The 18260-nt window shown below is 42.5% G+C and overlaps 1 protein-coding gene across 2 annotated transcripts in view; it reads right to left on the minus strand.

The window, feature by feature from the left end:
• KDM7A (lysine demethylase 7A) overlaps nt 1-15009 on the minus strand; it is a 62308-nt gene extending 47299 nt beyond the window's left edge. For both annotated transcript variants that reach the window (XM_064420824.1, XM_064420823.1), the window contains exon 1: nt 14846-15009. In XM_064420824.1, the coding sequence (XP_064276894.1) occupies nt 14846-14961 (116 nt within the window). In that variant the 5' untranslated portion in view covers nt 14962-15009. The remainder of the gene's footprint in view (nt 1-14845) is intronic.
• Between the last annotated feature and the right edge of the window lie 3251 nt (nt 15010-18260).

The raw sequence follows: 18260 nt of genomic DNA on the forward strand, positions 1-18260 counted from the left end.
AGCCAGTCTTTTGCCTGTTTATCAAGTCACAGTTGGGCAAGTGTGAGAGGCAATCCATGAAAGAAGAGGACTATGTAACCTGGAGAGAAGGGTATGGGAAGTAGGACAGCTCCTCCCAGCAGCAGAAGTCACTAGACCTGGCTAGGCTTACTGTTGGGACTTCATTATCCACAAAGACTCAGAACTACTGTGGCCTAACAGATACATTGCCTATAACTTATCAATAACATTACACAGAACATCCCCACCTACACCTGAAAAACCTCCTCAACTTTAATCATACACCTGCACAACATCAAGAGAAGCATTATCAAGTCTAAGAGACACATACATTGGCACTAGATGTCATATGTGAACCAAGGTTTTCTTAGCACAGCATTAAGATGGTCCTAGTCTGGCTTCTTTTAGGCATCCTTCTCTGATGAAGTGTCTAATCAGTTCCTTGAGACCAGTTATCTGTAGCTCCAGCTGCAGCAGTAGCTAAGGCAAGTACCCAGCAGGTGTATGACATTATGCCACCAACACTGTGTTATTTGCCTACAAACATTCTTTCCAGTAATGCACTGAAGTACAACAGGAATTATAAAACAAATAATCCAAACAGTTCAGAAGCTACATTTCTAAACCACATCAAACACAGTTTTCTGTAAAGCAGGAGAGGATCAAAAGGACAAACCTCCAGCTAAATTCCCACCTTCCAGTTTAAGATACACACGAGGACCACTCCAAAGTGGGAAGATACCTGTGTTTTTTAGAGACTGATCAAAACAAAATCTCACTAATGGTTCCTACATACTCACTGACTTGCATACTCTCAGCAGTTTCTAAATTCCATAATTACCTACATCAAAGTCTCACAAAAAACCCATTTATTATATCATTTTTATGTAACAAGTGTCTCTAATATTAGTTCAACCACCTCTTTTAGGCAATGTGCACTCTAAGCATTTTTTAATCCATTTGGGAATTTTTTGCTATGTCTTTAGCAGCTCCATCTCCTCAACAGCTAGAAGTGTTGAATGTTCCTCATCTACAAAGTGCACGGACTGCAGACTCCTACAGAGAGAGTACAAGCTGGTTATTCCGGTTGTCTAATAAAGATGAGTTGTTTAGAAAGATCATGTTGCCTAATAAAGATGAGCTGTTTAAAAAGATTATGAAGCCTGACAAGTACTATCAACACTGTTATTTTATGCAATACACAGTCTGCAAAGCTTACGACATCCTGGGTAACGCTGTCAGTAGACACCATCAGATCTGTCTTGTTCTCAAGTATCTCAAATGATAAAAAAAAGATTTGGAGGTGAACAACAGTAAACCCACAAGGACTTCCTGACCTTGAGGGGATTGATTAGGACACTAATGATTGTTTTTACATTGTGTCACTTCAATTGAAAAATTATGTCAGGGATGATTTGAAAATAGGACTTTTTGCTAAAAACATCAGGAGGTACATTTTTCTGTCTCCCACACTGTAGCATGAGCACCAGTATTGGCACAACCTTAAAACTCCATTGCTGCAAATCCCTTACTCTTGAGTTATTGTGTGTCTGTTTGCTTCCTTTACAGCCTGCAGTAACAGCAAACTTGACTTCAGCCTGCTTTACACACCTTTAAGTTGGCTCCTTACACCAAAAACACTTTACCACCCAACTGGCTTAAAAAATTTCTTACCTGGATTAGTTTTAAAGACCTCCTGGAACCGTACACTAAGTAACTTAACACTCACAGTAGCATTCAGAGCTTCTACAGCTGTATCTGAAATAAAGCATCCTTTGCCTTCAAAATTCAACTCATTAAATAGTTATCCTTTAAGAAAAATTTAAAAATTAAAAATAAAAACCAAGGACATTTTTCAACTCATCTTCTCAACAGAGTAATTCTTCCTCCATCCTGCAATATTTTTCAGACATTGCTAGGGACTTTTTAGCAAGCTTTTTATTAAGCTGAATAATTTCTGCATCTTCTAATCACAACACAAAAATTTACACGGTGGCTCCTATAGCTTTGAAATACCTTACTTGTATAAGGCAAATAGATTTGCAGTCAATAGCAAATAGAGACAGATGCTTCATTTCTGAAGAAATCTGAGAGCAAACTGGCTCATCTCTAGCGCATCATGCTCATTTCAAAAGCAGATGGAGTATCTGATTACATTAACTTCTATTTAAGCTATGATACAAGCAAACTGTTTCAGATACACAGATAATGAGTCTAAATATCAGATGTTACACTGGCTGGCTGGCAGAGCAGTAAGTAGGAAAAGCTCCTTCAGTCAACTAGATAATGCCTATAATCTAGAAATCTTCATTGGATTCTCAGCTGCTTATAGAAGTCCAGAGGGGCATGCTGGTCAAAACCGCACCAATGCACTCCATAATATATCAAGAAGTTACTTCTACACATTATTCTAGCTACAGAAATCTAACTGTTCAGTCCTCTTCAGATGGAATTAATGAAGCACAGTAATTTCCAGACCATGTGGAAACTTCAAATAGTGAAGAACAAAGCTAAAAAGAGTTTGGGGGTTGAGTTACACCAGCACTGAATTCTATCTGCATCCATTATTTTTATTCTGGATATAATTGGACATACTGATTTTAATCTAAAATTCTTATGAGTTCAGATCCAGGTTACCAAAACCATTTTTCCTCTATCATATGCTATTTAGAGTGATCTGAAGTATTTGCAAAAGCACAAATCCACATGTTTTAATCTAAATTTTGACACACACACTTTTAGCGGTAACCTTGACTTCACAGTGTGTGCTTTTATAGGAGGAAAAAGAAGATGATTTTATCCATATATCAGTGTATGTGTAGTGTGCACATATGTATCTCTTAAAATGCTTTTTCTTCATAGCGGGCAAAATTTCCATGACTCCAACAAGAATGTTCAAAGAAATGCATTGGAAAAATACGAAGCATGAAGCAGAGGGCCTATTGCAAAAGGTCCCCTGGAGATGAATACTGATTTACCATTCCTGTAAAAATTACAAGAGACATTATGGTTCACTGATTGTGAAAAACACAAAATTAATTCTTTGGGAGAAAATTTCTGACCTTACCAATATGTGTAAATATCAATGTGTGAAAATTGTCCTGATGGAAGGGGAAAGGTAACAGACAGGAAAAATGCCAATGGCCACAGACGAAAGCATATGAAATCCATCTAAACAGCAGGGGAAAAAAGAAATTGCAAGAACACAGAAGAAATCATTCATCTATATATGGCTATTAGGGCAATATCCAGTTAAAGATGCTGATCCCTGAAGCCTACTTAAATTCAGAAGAAAGCTAACCTCAGAAGTACCTACACTCAGCTTGTACCTCACCACTTCAACCAAAAATTCCAGAAGCACCCCCTATTAGTGCTCACCCTGTGCTCCCACCCAGCATGTGCCACGCTCCCTGGTGTCTAAGCCAAACTATCAAAGTGCTGGGCACTAAAAAGTTGTTATGAAGGGAGAAGTTACTTTGTTTTTCAAACAGAGATGTGCTTATTCAGGTTATTAGAGTTCAAACCCATACATCTCAGGGAAATGTTCACCTCCAGCTCACTTTTTATGTAAAGATACCTTTTATCTCCCCCACTTAGGACCTCTTACTCTACAGAAAAGTATCCAAGAATTATGGGCCCTGAATAGAATGTAACATGACGCCAGCACCAGGGTCTGGTTAAAACCCTCAGACGCTGACAAGATTATCTTAAGTTCTGGTCCCTGCTCCTGACATCAGTGAATAAATAGATAAAGTGAGCATGAATTGCAGCAGAACCTTTTCCAGCTCTTAAGACATACTAATACTTTTTTTGAGTCTTCAGATTTAATAGCACTTCCTACAGAAATATAGTAGTCTATCCCCTGGACTATGAATGCACCTGTTTTCCTTTTAAAAACGGCAGAACTGTCCATTTCTCTAAATATTTCAGGAACTGGCAAGGACTTGAAATTTGCCAAAGACATGCTGCATACCTGCAAGGCTTTTTGGAGTATAAGCAATACTTGACGGGTGTTTCTTTTCTGGCTTCAAAGTGATAATGATGTTTTGCTTTTCTTTACAACCTCCACTAACATAATGTGAAAGTGCCAAAGAGGTTCTTCTTGGATAATTAGCAAAAAGCAGTAAATACTTGACAGAAGAACAATCTTTTACCAGAAGTGTTTCCTAGATAAAGATTTAGAGGTCAATGATCTCTAAAGAGCCTTTAATGAGTTTGACATAATGCTGAATGTGAACTATTAAGCTATTTTCTTACAATTCAATTACAGAAAAAAAAAAGTTTATTTATCAGTTTGTTTATATTACATAGCATCAGCTACAAAACTAACTGAAACTAAAAATACTGAAAAAAAATTAAAAAATAATTCCACAACCTTACAATGTAATGTGTAGTACATCAACTTAAATATACCCAGAGTCTTTAAAAAGACATCTTTAAAAAGATGTCTTTTAAAATACATCTTTTCTCCTTTAGCAAGTCAAGACAGAGTTACATAAGACAACCTCAAACTATGTATTTATCTTCATAAAATGCAGTAATTAAAACTGCACTAGCTGCACCTGATTCAGGTTAGATTCCATTCAGAGAAAGATACTGAAAGTTATATTTTAAATTTGAATTAATGTTGATCATCATCCTTATGTTCTGCACACCATAAAGTAGTTTCCATCCAATCAAAAACTCAACCATGCATTTTTATCAGCAAGTTTCACCAAACCCACTGGCTGCTTTAAAACGTGGATCTTCCTCACATCGCTTCAGAGTGACTGGTCACTGTGGCTCCACATTTTCATTGTTTTGGTAAGTTTTCTTCACATTGTCTTTACTCTCCCTGAGTCCTCTGCATCCAGCTTTTCTTCAACAAGACTCCTCTATACAAGGCTGCTTACCCTCTTTGTAGATACCCCACCTGAACAGAAAAAATCTTCTGATCTCAGCTCCAATTTTTCAGACACCTGAAAACTAAGTTCCATTCAATTATTTTGTGTCTGGTACAGTTTTGAAAAGGAAGTATCTACTTTACTCCCATCCTCTTGGCACATAGTCAGTATGTTTCCAACAATGGTAATTCAGAGATTTACAGTTTTTCTTCTAAACACATGGCAAGCATATTAAGAGATAGAGCACATTTCCTAACAAAAACTTGTTCCAAAATATTGTAGTGCATAAGCTTCATAGAAAGCTTACGGATTTCTCACGGGCTCAGAGCAATGCATATTTTCACGTTAGGAAGATGCTTGTCCAGCTTCCTCAGGTTGGCATAAAAACCAGAATTTTATTTTACTAGGTTAACCAACACATTTATACAAAGCATTTATCTGCTACTTTTATCTCCAAATTCCCTATTAAGAGGTACAAGAAAAAAAGAAAACAAGGGGAAAAAAAAAACCACCACCCCAAAAAAATAGACTATTCAAAGCATTTAATAATGTGCCATGAAAATCATGTCAGAGTTTACTATTGTTGCCCTGGAATGGACTGGAGAACTGCAAATAGAGGCTTTACTGCTTCAAGTTGCTCTGTGGTCCATTAGCAACTCCTTGAGAATTTTCCCTGTAGCCTGCATTGAGAACTACCATCACACACTGCAGGGATGCATTCACTTCCCTTCTGGGCACAGGTGTATCAGAAGCAGTAAGGAATGCACTGCAGCTCACTCTTAATCACATGGTGTAAATGTACCCATGCCTGTTTCACGTAAATTTAGTCCAGACAAACAAGATGTCTGCTCAACATCATTTCACTGATCATAATGAAAGGCTAAAGCTTTTTTCCCCCATGTTTTACCACTTGTTCATGATATTGGCTCATTTCCTTGTCCCAGTCCCCACATCACTGTTTCAGACATCAAAGAAAATAAGGAGAATTAGATACACTGCAACCCTATGAAAAACAAAGATCCAGCCAACTAGACACAAACATATGCGGGGGGAACGATAAAAGGCACAACAGCACTAATGTGCAATAAGCAAAGAGGGTTGTAGAGAAATGTCAGATATGTTCCCTAATGTAAGGAACTAGCTGCAAGAAAAGACCACTTCTATTCAAAGCATCTTCGTAGGAAGCAAGTAACAGCACCTGACATTGAGAGGCTGAACACTGGTACCAGTGATATTTTCCTTTCACTAATATACAAGATTTTGTTCCTTCTTACAGTGATAGATCTATTCAGTATCATAACCAGCCAGGAGCCGAAAGGCTTATTCTTCTCTAAAGTGAGGGTCTGTGTTTTTTTCATTAGACAATAGCTTTATTTCCACAGACAAATAAGGACCAGGAAATAGAATGCTCAGAATATTCTCACTGGCAATGCTAATTGAGCCATCAATTCCAAAAACTGAAGGGAAGTTAGAATCTGCCCTTACTGGCAAAAATATAAAAGTCAGGAGGTAACATTTGCAGAAGGTCTTCAGAGCTGCATCTTTGCTTCAGCAATTTCTGAATTATTCAAATGATACTCTAACCCTAGTTCATACATAAATCCTTTAGTTTCATGATGCTTCAAGCACAAGCCAGCTGACCGTGCTGGAAGTGGAAGGAACAGCCAAGGCATCTGCTTTCACTCAGTTCTAAAGTGCTAAATAAGCACTTCTCAGCAAGGACATCAGGCCAATCACTCAATACTACAGCTGTTCCATCCGCTGTCAGCCAGAGTAAGAACAGCATTCTGAACCACTTCTGTGATACTCATTCCATCAGGGCAGCACATCTTACTGCAGTGTTAGGAGAGGCAAAGGGATGCCCCGAGATGTCCTAGCTGTTCACACAGGACAGCACAGCATCAGAGGCAGCAAGCTGCTGCTCAACTTTGCCTCATACTGACATGTCGTCTGGGCAGACAAATACTGTAGTCAGAAGGTAGCTTGAGATTTAAGAGACTACATGTGCACACCGATTTTCTTGACATGATTTTGGTCCTCTGTTACATAAGCAATAGAAGCACGGAGAAATACCTAGGACGGAGGGCTTGAGGCTGAGATATGTCAACACTGCACACTTGCATGAAATAAGGGATAACACTATGCTGAGGGGGCAGACTGTTAATATTTTCCTGAGCACAGTGCCCCATTAGCACACATACCTAGCTTTTGGTACTGTTTCTAGACTGCTCCATACAGCACTCTGCACCTCAGAGATGTGCCCAGCAGTACCCTGAAAGCCCTGTGCTGACTTGCAACACCTCATTTCTCTTCTTCTGCTTGCTCTTAACATGAAGTTTTGCAAGTCAACAGCATGATGTAATCCTTCAGCGAAAAGATCCAAATATTCTTGTAATTGAAACAAAACTAAAAATCTGTATGTTGAGCAAGACAACCAGAGGTCTTACAAGTACTGCTGAGTAATAAGATACAGCAATTTCTTTGGCTGCTCTTCATTTATCTGATCTGGACTTAGTTTATTGGCAAACATCGATATTCCAAAAGAAAAATGTCACTCCCTTTAGAAAATACTGCCTGGTAAGTGGCAAGAATGCAAGAACAGAGCAACCACGTATCTTCAATATGAAAGATTCCATTTCTCAGTCACCTTCCCTTGCATTCATTTTCATGAAAACAGCTTTAAGAGCCTTAAAGTGAATAAAGTATTCATGTAAATGGAACAAGCACAATTAAATTTACGAAATTAATTTCCCAGCCTAGCTGGGAAACAAAGTCAGCTGACAGTTTCAGCTGAAAATAAATAGACTTCAGACCACAATATACTAAAAATCTAGAGCAATCATACTTACTCCAATTGGCTTTTTTTTAAGACAGAATAATGTGGGAGGATTTAAAAAAAAAAAAAAAGCTTTCTTGCTTTTGTGGCGAACATCAGCATTTATACCTGCCCAAGCAACAATAAACTCAGTATTTTCAAAAAGAAACACCAGTTTTGAAGTCAATTTTAGTTAATGCTGTAGTAATGGAGAAAACAGTATTAAATATTAATTCCATTCAAAAGCAGAATTGACCTGAAAAGGGTTACCAGCCACATAAATCCATATTACCACCACACAGCAGACATCTCACGACAATTCATACTCCACAGATTGTTAGTTCTGTGTATTCATGAGCTGATGCTGTAATACATTAGAAAGGACTGACAAAAAGAAAAATAGCTTAGCTTTTTCTAAGCTATATATTTCACTAAAATACTTCTCATATGTTGATGATAAAGCAATAGCAATGCTGTTAATTGAATTTTCATACTTGAGCAATGAGACAAAGGTAAAATTTGAGCATATTTACGGTTTTAAGTATGTGCATTGCACCTGTGGAAATCTTTACTGATTACTCAGAGCAGTTTTGAGACAATGGTATTTTATTTCACAGTGATGTAGGGAAAGTACAGATAGTTACACGAAGAGTATTAGTTCATCTTCAATTAGTGCAAACTGTCATGTGAATGGAATGGAGACACTATTACAGCATGATCTTTCAAAAGAAAGTGCACGGAAACTGCACTGATCATAAAAAATCTGCTAATGAATATGAAACTGCACTGATCATAAAAAAAAAATCTGCTAATGAATATGAAAACTATCCAAAAAAAACAAACTAGAAACCACAAATGAAGAATGAAAACAAAATTAATGTGATTTTGCCCACTAGCAGTTAACAGAGTGATACTCCACTGTAAGGCTTAAGCCATTTTACTGCAAATGTGCTGCTCTAAGAGAATGCATCATTATCAACATATCAAGATAAGTTTAAAATAAAAAGAATATATTTCACGTTCTGCACTGTAGCACCTAGTAGGTATATACAGAAATTAGGTGCACCAAGCAGCAGTCCACCAACCAGACTCCTTTCACCTCTCTGGTTCTTAGATACAGAAGTCACAAAACTGAGCCTTCTGAAAACATATGAATCGCTCAAATCATTTATATGTTAAACATAAAGAGAAAGGAAGACACTCAAGTGCTTCATGAGCATCAACAAAAAACATTTCAGAATATAAAATTATCATAAATTGACTAGCTAATAAAAAATTCACTGTTCAATTACACAAATACTTACAGCGCCTTCATTTGCACAGTCAAGACCAAAACAAAACAATTATACCAAAAATACAGGTGAACTATAATATTACAGAAAATTAGAGGTAGCGTTTAAATAACTATATCTGGATCTCTTTTAACTAACACTGAAAAGGTAATAAATAATTTGTGCTTTAGAAATTAGAACTATTACCATTAAATAATTGTTTAGAAACTCACTAGAATCTTGTTGGACTCTAATTTAAAAAGCTGGATTGTGCACCATTCAGTTCTCTTACAGATCTTTATTGGATAATATGTTTTTTTCTTGTCCTATTTACTTTATCAGAAAGCATAAGCTAAACCATCTACTATTTTTAACTCCAGAACAAATGAAAAAAAATTACAAAATTACAGATCTAAAGGAACGAGTGTTAACTTTCAAAGTACACCTACTTCCAATAAAGCCAGTTCTTCAAGGAGACCATAAAGAGAAAAACTTCCACACAGTTCTACATGTTATTACACAGTTTCAAAAATTGAAGCAATTTGAATACTTGCAACTCTTCAGTGCTTATTGTGGTAGAACACATCTAACTTTAATATATATTAATAAGTCTTCCCACTTCACAGATGGGAACCAAGAGGAAAAAAATGGTTTGTCCAAATGAAGAATATAAAAGGATTGGAAACAGACACCCAGTTACACAAGTGCTTGTCTGGCATCCTCATTATAACAAGTTTCTTTTCAGTTTAACCAAAACTGTTTCAGCTTTTGTACTGTTAGAAGAGCTTGAAGTCACTTCAAGTTACTTAATACTTTGGCAGAGGGTACACGGCTCATTGGACTGAAGTTGAGACTTCCATCTTACTTCTGAGGAAACATGGCTAAGCCAAAGAAAAGTAAGATAAAACACAACAGCTTTCCCTTGAGGTCTAAAACACTTCCCTAAGATCCACCAAATTGCCGCATAAAGGATTTAAGGCTTATACATCACAAGAGCCAGAAAGTCAGCTTCAAAGTTCTCTGGTGCCAGACCAGAGCTCTGTTGACCAGAGAAGGATTTGTTGATTCAGTTCAGGTCCCTGGATGTTTCTAACTACAAGGCCTTAATTTTCTGTAAAGAGAAGGTCTATATCAGAAAACGTTTGTAAGCAGTCTCTTTGCAACCTCCACATTCCCTGACACGAGCATCACCATGCCCTTGTCCTCCAGCTCCACTGGATGAGCAACTGGGCCCAGGCAGAATCACACATGGTGACTGAACACAAAAACAAGGCTCTACAAAACTGGGTGAGCTATCAATCCCAAAGTGGGCAGTGAGCTAAAAAAATGAGCAACTCTTCTGTCTTTTCCCACCAGTATCATTTCCCACAACACATTCCTTCAAGTGTTTTTCAACACTCTAGGACTCATCCTAGCCTTTGACAAGACCACTCAACTGAGTAACCCAACAAAAAGCTAACCCAGCAAGAGAATGGGCCCTGTCAGTTTTCTGAGCAGAGTTGATTTACCAATCAGGCAAGCACTGAACCAGCAAAAGAGGAATTATAGTAGCACGCAACCAGGAGCAGGACAGCCTCTTTCAGCAGCAAAGAGTTGGCAAAGCCCATCGTGCAGAACCTCGTGTATAAAGCTCCAAAACAAAGAACCAATTCAGGAAAAGTAGTCACTATAGCACATGCATTTCCTTCTTTTCTTAAGGAGAAAGCCTGCCTTGAGAGTACAAATCAGTGCGTTCAGACAGACCTGTACCATGGAACCTAACAGCTGTAAGGGGGAAACCTCAATTTTACAATGAGATCATATTAAGGTATGGATGAGAAGTTTTGTGTTTCTTCAGAGACCAAACAAAGACGTGTTCAAACCCCTACAATATCAGAAAAAATATTTTCTATGTGAACTTCACTCAGATGTGACTTCGGCAACAAATTTTTCCTCCATGTGAGGAAAAAAGGCCTCAAGGCATCTGCACTTTAAATGATAATCTTCAAACAGTACATGAATCACCTTTATTTTCAAATTATGTTGTTAAATGTTTTCTAATAACTACAAAGCTGTAAAAAAGATCAAACACCTAATGGCAAAATACCACCAATGAACTGCTGTAGGAAAGGGCAAAGTTAATTCTTTCAAGACTATACAAAATACAAAATTAATCCTGAGAGCAAGAGCTATCAATTTAAAAACAATTCCATATAAATTTAATCAATTTGACTTTGATTTGCAACAGAAGCATGTACATGTATACACTACATACAGATTAGTGCTGTACTTCCCTGACTGCCCTCTAAGCTGCTCAAATTAAATACTTCTGTAAACATAAAAAATTTTCTCCTTGAGGGGAAGACACCAAAGTTGACACCATTATGACATTTTCAGGTAAACTGCTTATTTTGAACAACAAAAAAAGGATGCTTTCCCTTTCTTATACCCCACTGCTGTAACTTTGAAGAGTAAAACATTTCCTTTGTGTAATTAAAACAAAACAAAACACCTTTTTGTAATGTAAAAATACATTAGAAAGGTTGCAGGCATTTCAAAAGGCAGAGATCTGTAACTGACACACACACATTAGATAATTTCTTAACCTATTCATCACTGAGACATGTTAGAAGTTCACTGTATGTTTGCTGAGAAACAAAACATCCTCAGAAAAGTGCAACACACAGGAATTCATAGGGGCACCTGCATTTTTAATTCTCAGTTTACCTGACTGACTTCTCCACACTCCTTTACAACTAGTACAGTACCACTGCACCTTTACAAAGCCAGCCTCCTCAAAAGGTCAATTCTACAGTGCTTTACTTCTGAAATATCACAGGCAACCTTACACTGTGCAGACAAAAACTGAATGATATGCTTAAACTTCAGTTTGTTCTGACCTGAGATCTAGTCTACAGGAATAAGTCACATCTATGCAAGGCGTATAAATCTAGTCAAGTACATGTATCATGGACAGAAAATAGGACAAAAATTTCAAAAGGATTTCTGCAAACTTCATAAATATATTTCAAGAACAGAGCTGACTGCAAGAGCAGTTTAAAAAAAAAAATGTAACTTTGGCACAGCAAAAAACAGAGACAGAAAGAAGTATCATAGAATGATACATATCATTTGAAGATGAAACCAAGAAATTAAACAGGTTTCAAGAGCTATGCAACAGATCCAAGAAAAAGTTGAACAGGCAGAGCAACATAAAGGACTTCTTATGCTTCATTCTAGCTGGAGTATATTCTAGACAAGTCAGAAAGCCGGAATCAGCTTAATGCGACATTTTCATTTAAAGCAGATAAAATGATGGAGAAAACACAAAAATTGTCTAAAATATAAATGGATTTGCACGTCCAAAAGCTTTGACAGTTTGTCACATCTAAAGCTCTGTAGTCTCCGCACTCTTGCAAGCCATTCAGGAAGGCAACGAAGCCTCAAACAGCGCTCAGGCACCCGTGTTACGCTCTTTTGTTCACAAGGGGTAATTACACCAGACTGTGGCTGGATGTTAGGCCCACTCAGAGAGTAACTGAAACCCACAAAGCAGGTTCACAGCCTTGCCAGGCATAACAAAACATTTGCTTTAACACAAATTTATTTAACAAAAGCAATAAAATTCGTATTTCATACAACTAATATATTGATAACAACAAACTAAAGTACAAATCATTTGAAGACAGAGAGTGCAAGAAGAATACACAGAAAAAAAAAATCACAAATTTAAAGGGACTAAATAACAATCTGCCAGAACAGACTTTGTACAGCCTCCACTGTACTGTTCAGGCACTATCCTGACTACACACAGGAAGGCAGCAAAGAGTCCATAATCCAGTAATACGCACTAGGTATCATGCTAGCACACCACAGCCTGGGTTTATATGTTTCTTAAGACAGAACACACATCAGTCCCATTCCACAGGCCAGGGGAAAAAAATTTAAAATAAAATCAAGAATACATGAAACTAAGAAGTTCACCAAAAACTTCAAGATTTGAGAGTGTGTGTTTTCTTTCACAAGCTATGTAACAGTCTTCAGACACTCTTAAAGCAAGGGGAAAGGCACTCCCAGAGCAGACCACAGCTGGCAGGGTGTCTCCCAAAAACCCACTCCTTCGTCATGAGACTGGGTGAGCATGCAACTAAATCCCAAAGCAGCGTGGCCGTTGCCAGCTCTTGCTGGCCTGATTATTTTCCACTCTTAGGATTTCAGACTACCAAGGCAGTTCAGTGCTAGCAGGCTTTTTCTACCCATTACATGACAGAGCTCACAGGAACCTGGGTGGAGCTTTTTGCACATCAAGATCCAAGAAAGCTACCAAGTGGTCTGTCCCACCTTAAGATCAGACAATGCTTTCCTCCCCAACAACTTCAGAAATTTAGTTCACCCATACCCCAGCAATACTGACGCACAAGGCTGGCATTTAAGTTAAGCCCGCATGGAACCTGAGCAATTGTCAGGACACTCTGAAAGAGCAACTACACAAATGTAGAAGACTTGGAAGAGAAAGATTCTGTAACTGCACAAACACTTCAGGCAATGCCTGCACCTTTATTGCAGGCAGTGACCGAGTTCTGACAAACTTGTATTAAGCTGCTGTAACCCAGAAGAGCTGTTGTGTGTCTCGCTCTAAACAACAGTACTGGCAAGAGTAGTAGCAGTCTAGTTAAAAATATTAACGACAGATTGTTTTTAAGGTACAACAATCCTGCTTTGCCAGTTTTTATGGTTTACAAAGCCCTTTTCACACTTTCTATTACACTGCAATTCGAGCCGGGAGAAGCCCGTGTACAAAGAACAAATCAAACAAGTAAGCATCTGAAACGCTGCGAGCCTTCCTTTCGTCCTAAAACGTGGCAACAAAACACCCGTGTGTAACAATTACTGTTAAGTAACACCTAGACACGCAACCTACTTTCGGTCCGCGTTTTGTTTTTTGCCGTTTGAGGGGAAGAAACCGGAAAATAAATAAAAGGAAAACAAACCCAAACAACTACGGCCCCGCACACGGCCCCCGGCGGGCAGGCTCGGGGGGCGGCGGTGCGGGCCCTGGCCGGCAGGGGGCGCGGCGCGGGCGGCCGGCGCTGTTGTTGTTGCCGCTCGGGGTATTTAAACGCCGGGCTGTCAATCACGGGCGCCGCGCGCTCCCCGGCGCTCCCCGCACGGCGGGGGCGGCACCGAGCGGCCCCACAGCCCCGGCCCGGCCGAGCCGCCGCCGCAACCGCCGCGGGCCCCCAACTTGTTCCTTTGTTTAACTGCCCGTGAATCCCCGCCGCCGCCGCTTCCTCCCGCTCGCAGCGGCTGCCGACGGGCCTTTTATTATTCACACGCTCGGCTCGCAAAACACACGCGCGGCGGCCGCTCGGGACCGGGCTGGAAACGTCAAAGCGGCGAGAGGCGCGGAGCGACCCTCTTTCTCCTCCTCCGCCGCCCCACGAACAAAACGCACGGGCAGCCCGGAGCTCGCACCCGGCCGGGGATAGCCCCGGTGTCCGCACTTGTCCGCCGGGAGACGGCCCTGTCCCGGGAGAGACCCCCCCGGGGGCGCGGGGGGACACGCGACGCCTCTGCGGAGTCGGCACAACTTCGGGGTGGCCCCGGCCCCGCCAGCCCCGCATCTGTTGCTCTTTCGTAACCAGCCCCCCCCGCTCGGCCCGGCCCGTCCGCCCCCTCACAGCCGCGGACCCATGTGCCCGGGGACGGCCGCAGGCGCCGGCACTGTCCCGGCGGCGGCGGGGGGGGTGGTGACGGACCGAGCGAGCGCCCGCCGCTCCCCCCGTGCTGCCGCCGCGCAGCCATTGTCCCCCCCGGCGGGAGGGGGGAAGGCGACTGCCACCGCCTGCGCCCGGTGCCGCCCGGCGGCTGCCCCGGCGCGGCTCGCGGCGCCTTACCTGCCGTGGAACCAGTCCTTGCAGATGTCGCACTCGATCATGAAGCGGCTCACGTCGTAGGGCTCGCGGCACACGCAGTACACGGGGGTCGCGGCGGCGGCCGTCGCTCCGGCCATCTTTAAAGAACTCCCTGACTGAGCCGCCCGACCCGCTCCGCTCCTCCCCGTCCCGTCCCGTTTCCCCCCACCCGCCCCGCTCCCTCCGCCGCGGCCGCGGCGGCGCCGCCAATAACAACAGCGCGCGTGCCGGCCCCGCACGCCGCGCGCGCCCCCCGCCGCCGGCTGGCACGCGCACGGGGCGGGCGGCACGGGAGCGAGCGGACAACAGCGCGCGGGGGCGCGCGCACGTGCGTCACCCGGCCCCCGTGGAGGCGGGAGGAGGAGGAGGACGGGGATGGCGATGGGAGGGGGGCGGCGGGAAGCACCGCCCCGCCCGGCGGCCGTCCCAGCCGCGCCTGCGCCCCGCCGAACGGTCCGCGCCCCGCCCCGCGCCGCCCGAGGCGGCGAGGACTGAGCGTGCGCGGGCGGGCCGGGAGCGGAAAGGGCGACTTTCCCCGCTGAGCGCGCGGGGCGGGGCGGGGCGCGCACGTGCCGCCCCTCCCCGGGAGGCGGGCCGCGGGGAGGCACGCGCTGGGACCCGCCCCCCCCCCCTCCCCTCCGCCGTGTCACGCGGGGCGGGGCGGGGCGGGGGTGCCGCGAGGACACGGCGGGAGGCGGGCGCGGGACGCGGCGCGCGCCGCCCCCCCCGGCCCCCGTTATGTAACGGGAGAGGCGGCGGCACCGGAGCGGCTCGTGCGGCCCCGCCCCGCCCGGTGCTGCCCGCCCGGGCCGTCCGGACACCCCTCTGGGCAGCCGGTGCTTCCTGCCGCCCAGCCGGGGGTTGCAGTGGTTCATTTGTTGTCCATCTCCCTGCCCACGTGTGCATCATGCGCCGTTCCGTTCCATGCCGTCACCCTTTCTTTCAGGGCACAAAAGTGACACTGATGCTTTCATTACGCGTCATCGAGAACAAAAAAGTAGATTTTAAAACAGAGTTTGTTTTTTTTTCCTGCAGCCTTTCAAGGACCTATGGAGATTATATTGTGAGAGGGAATGGAGAGCCATGTCCTCCACACTGAATGTACCAATTTAAAAGCAAAACAATAAATATGTCGAAGTGCATGTTACAGTGATCATAACTGTAATAGACACTGCTTACAGCGTTATAATTTTACAATCCATGGCCTTAACCGCTAGTAGCCACAAAAAAGCAAACGCTCTAGGTTTGTTTGGCAGAGGGAAGCTCAGAAGTAAATGTTTCCTTTCCAGACTGTTATTGTAAAGCTTGCTAATGTTAACATTTATATAAGACAAGCAACACGAGATGATGATTTGGCAGGAAAATGGACAGCAAAGAAATGTAAAACAAATAAATCCTGCATGCAGGCTCTGTGACTGAATGGAGAATGAGACAGAGAAATAAAGGAAGTGTAAAGGATATCTTCAAGAAATACCCAATTCTCAAACAAAACCCTGACCTATTTAGAAAGTGCACAAGGTTCTGACCTGCAGGACATTGTTTGTGGATGTTTCAGTATTCTTTAGTTTTCCAACACACCTCAGTATTTCAGCAACTCAAAATGGGGCCATATACGCATCAGTCTTCTAAAAATCTAATGTAAAATTTATTAGGGGCAACACACACCAGTAAGGCAACAAATTACAATTTGAGAGTTTCAGGAAAGAATACATACCAAGAGGCTCTCCCATTAAAAATATTGTTTCCCTTTATTAATATGATTCAAAGACACACACAGGAAGTTGCTTTCTAATGGTAGGGCCTGCAAACTCTTGCAGAATCAATTACAGATACCGTAACGACTACCAAGAGAACTGTTCCAGTTAGATCTGTTACTCTGTGTTTGTACAACAAAGTGTTGGTGTATGTAGCCACTCTGGAGCCTGAAAATGGACAATTCCTTGCTGCTTAGTGGGGTGTTTCTTACATTGTCATGGGGTCAGTCTTATCTGGAAGCTGCAGTTACCAGCTGGAGTCATGTCTTTATCCAAATTTGCCATAGAAACGCAGACGTGTTGTGTATCAGGAAGTGTCTGCAAAGGACAAACCCGCTGAACCCCGCTTGGTAAGGCACATGGGAATAGGGTGGGTATTCCCGGGAGAAATGGGGTGAGGCTGCACTGTGCAGGGCCAGGCCAGGCGAGTCCAGTGCTACTGGGTTGGGTGAGGAAGTTTTCACTTGACACAGAAGAAAGCAACCCATCAGTGAGAGTGCAAAGAATGAGGAAGCAGGCTGGACTCAGCACCCTGTGGGGGACCTGCCCTTCACTGGCCTTGATTATGGAAAAAAAAAAGTTAGTTAGTTAGTTAGTTAGTTAGTTAGTTAGTTTGTTTGTTTGTTTGTTTGTTTGTTTGTTTGTTTTTTAAAGAGAGTAGTTGTAATCTTAAGCATGCAAAGTACCGCTCTCTGTTTAATAAGCACTTTGCCTGCTGCTACAAGCAATGTCATTTTGCCACTGTGATTTATTTCAGAACAAGGTGTGTTAGTGATTCAGTCTGCTGCACCTTAATCAGGTGGGGAATGCCAACTTCATCTGTTGCAAAAAAAGTGGCATAAACCAGCTCCATCTCCATCTGACCTGCTTTTCTCTTTCCAAGCTTTCTTTGAAAAACACTAGACTATACTTGAATGTAACATAGCAAAAGTTGAGGAAAGCTGAGGACCACAAACTATAACAATTACAAAACCCCTTTTAATAAGTATTCTTTCCAGAAAATTGGAGAGCTTTTCTATGACAATCTTACTAAAGACAGTTCAGAAACAAAAAAATGCAATACCTACCTTCAATGTAAATAAGTAAATGAAGCAAGTTTAAAGGCCAATCCCCAAAAAACTTCAGAAGCAAGCTCAGTATTCATATCTACACAACGATATCTGAAGACACCTGAGGCCATAGCACTGTCCATTCTTGTCTCCCAACCAGCAAGACACACCAATGTGAAGTACAGTGTGCAGACCTCCTTCTAGTAGGCAGCATAGGGTTCATATGCTTGGCCTCTGGCTGAGCTCTGACTGCCAAAAACAGGTGAGGCAGCAATGACAGAGAGCTAGGGAGGGCTGAAGAACCAGCTCTAGAGCAGCTGGTAGCTCTGGAAATCCAAAGGCTGGAGGAAAATGCTGGGGACAGTGATGAAGAACCAGTGGAAGGGCAGTGAGAGTTAAGAAGGTGGGAACAATGAAGTTTGTTTTAGGAAAGGAGAGTGATCAGTGCCACAGACCATGACTGCCTGCTCACTCACAGATGTACAGATACTGTCACACTGCCCCATGCCCTGTCTTGTACCCAGCCTACCATCCCCTCAGCAGCTGAGCAAGCCACTTAGTTCTTCAAGCCATGCCCAACGTAATCTTTCCACC

Source organism: Passer domesticus, chromosome 5, assembly GCF_036417665.1.
Source record: "Passer domesticus isolate bPasDom1 chromosome 5, bPasDom1.hap1, whole genome shotgun sequence".
Lineage (NCBI taxonomy): Eukaryota > Metazoa > Chordata > Aves > Passeriformes > Passeridae > Passer > Passer domesticus.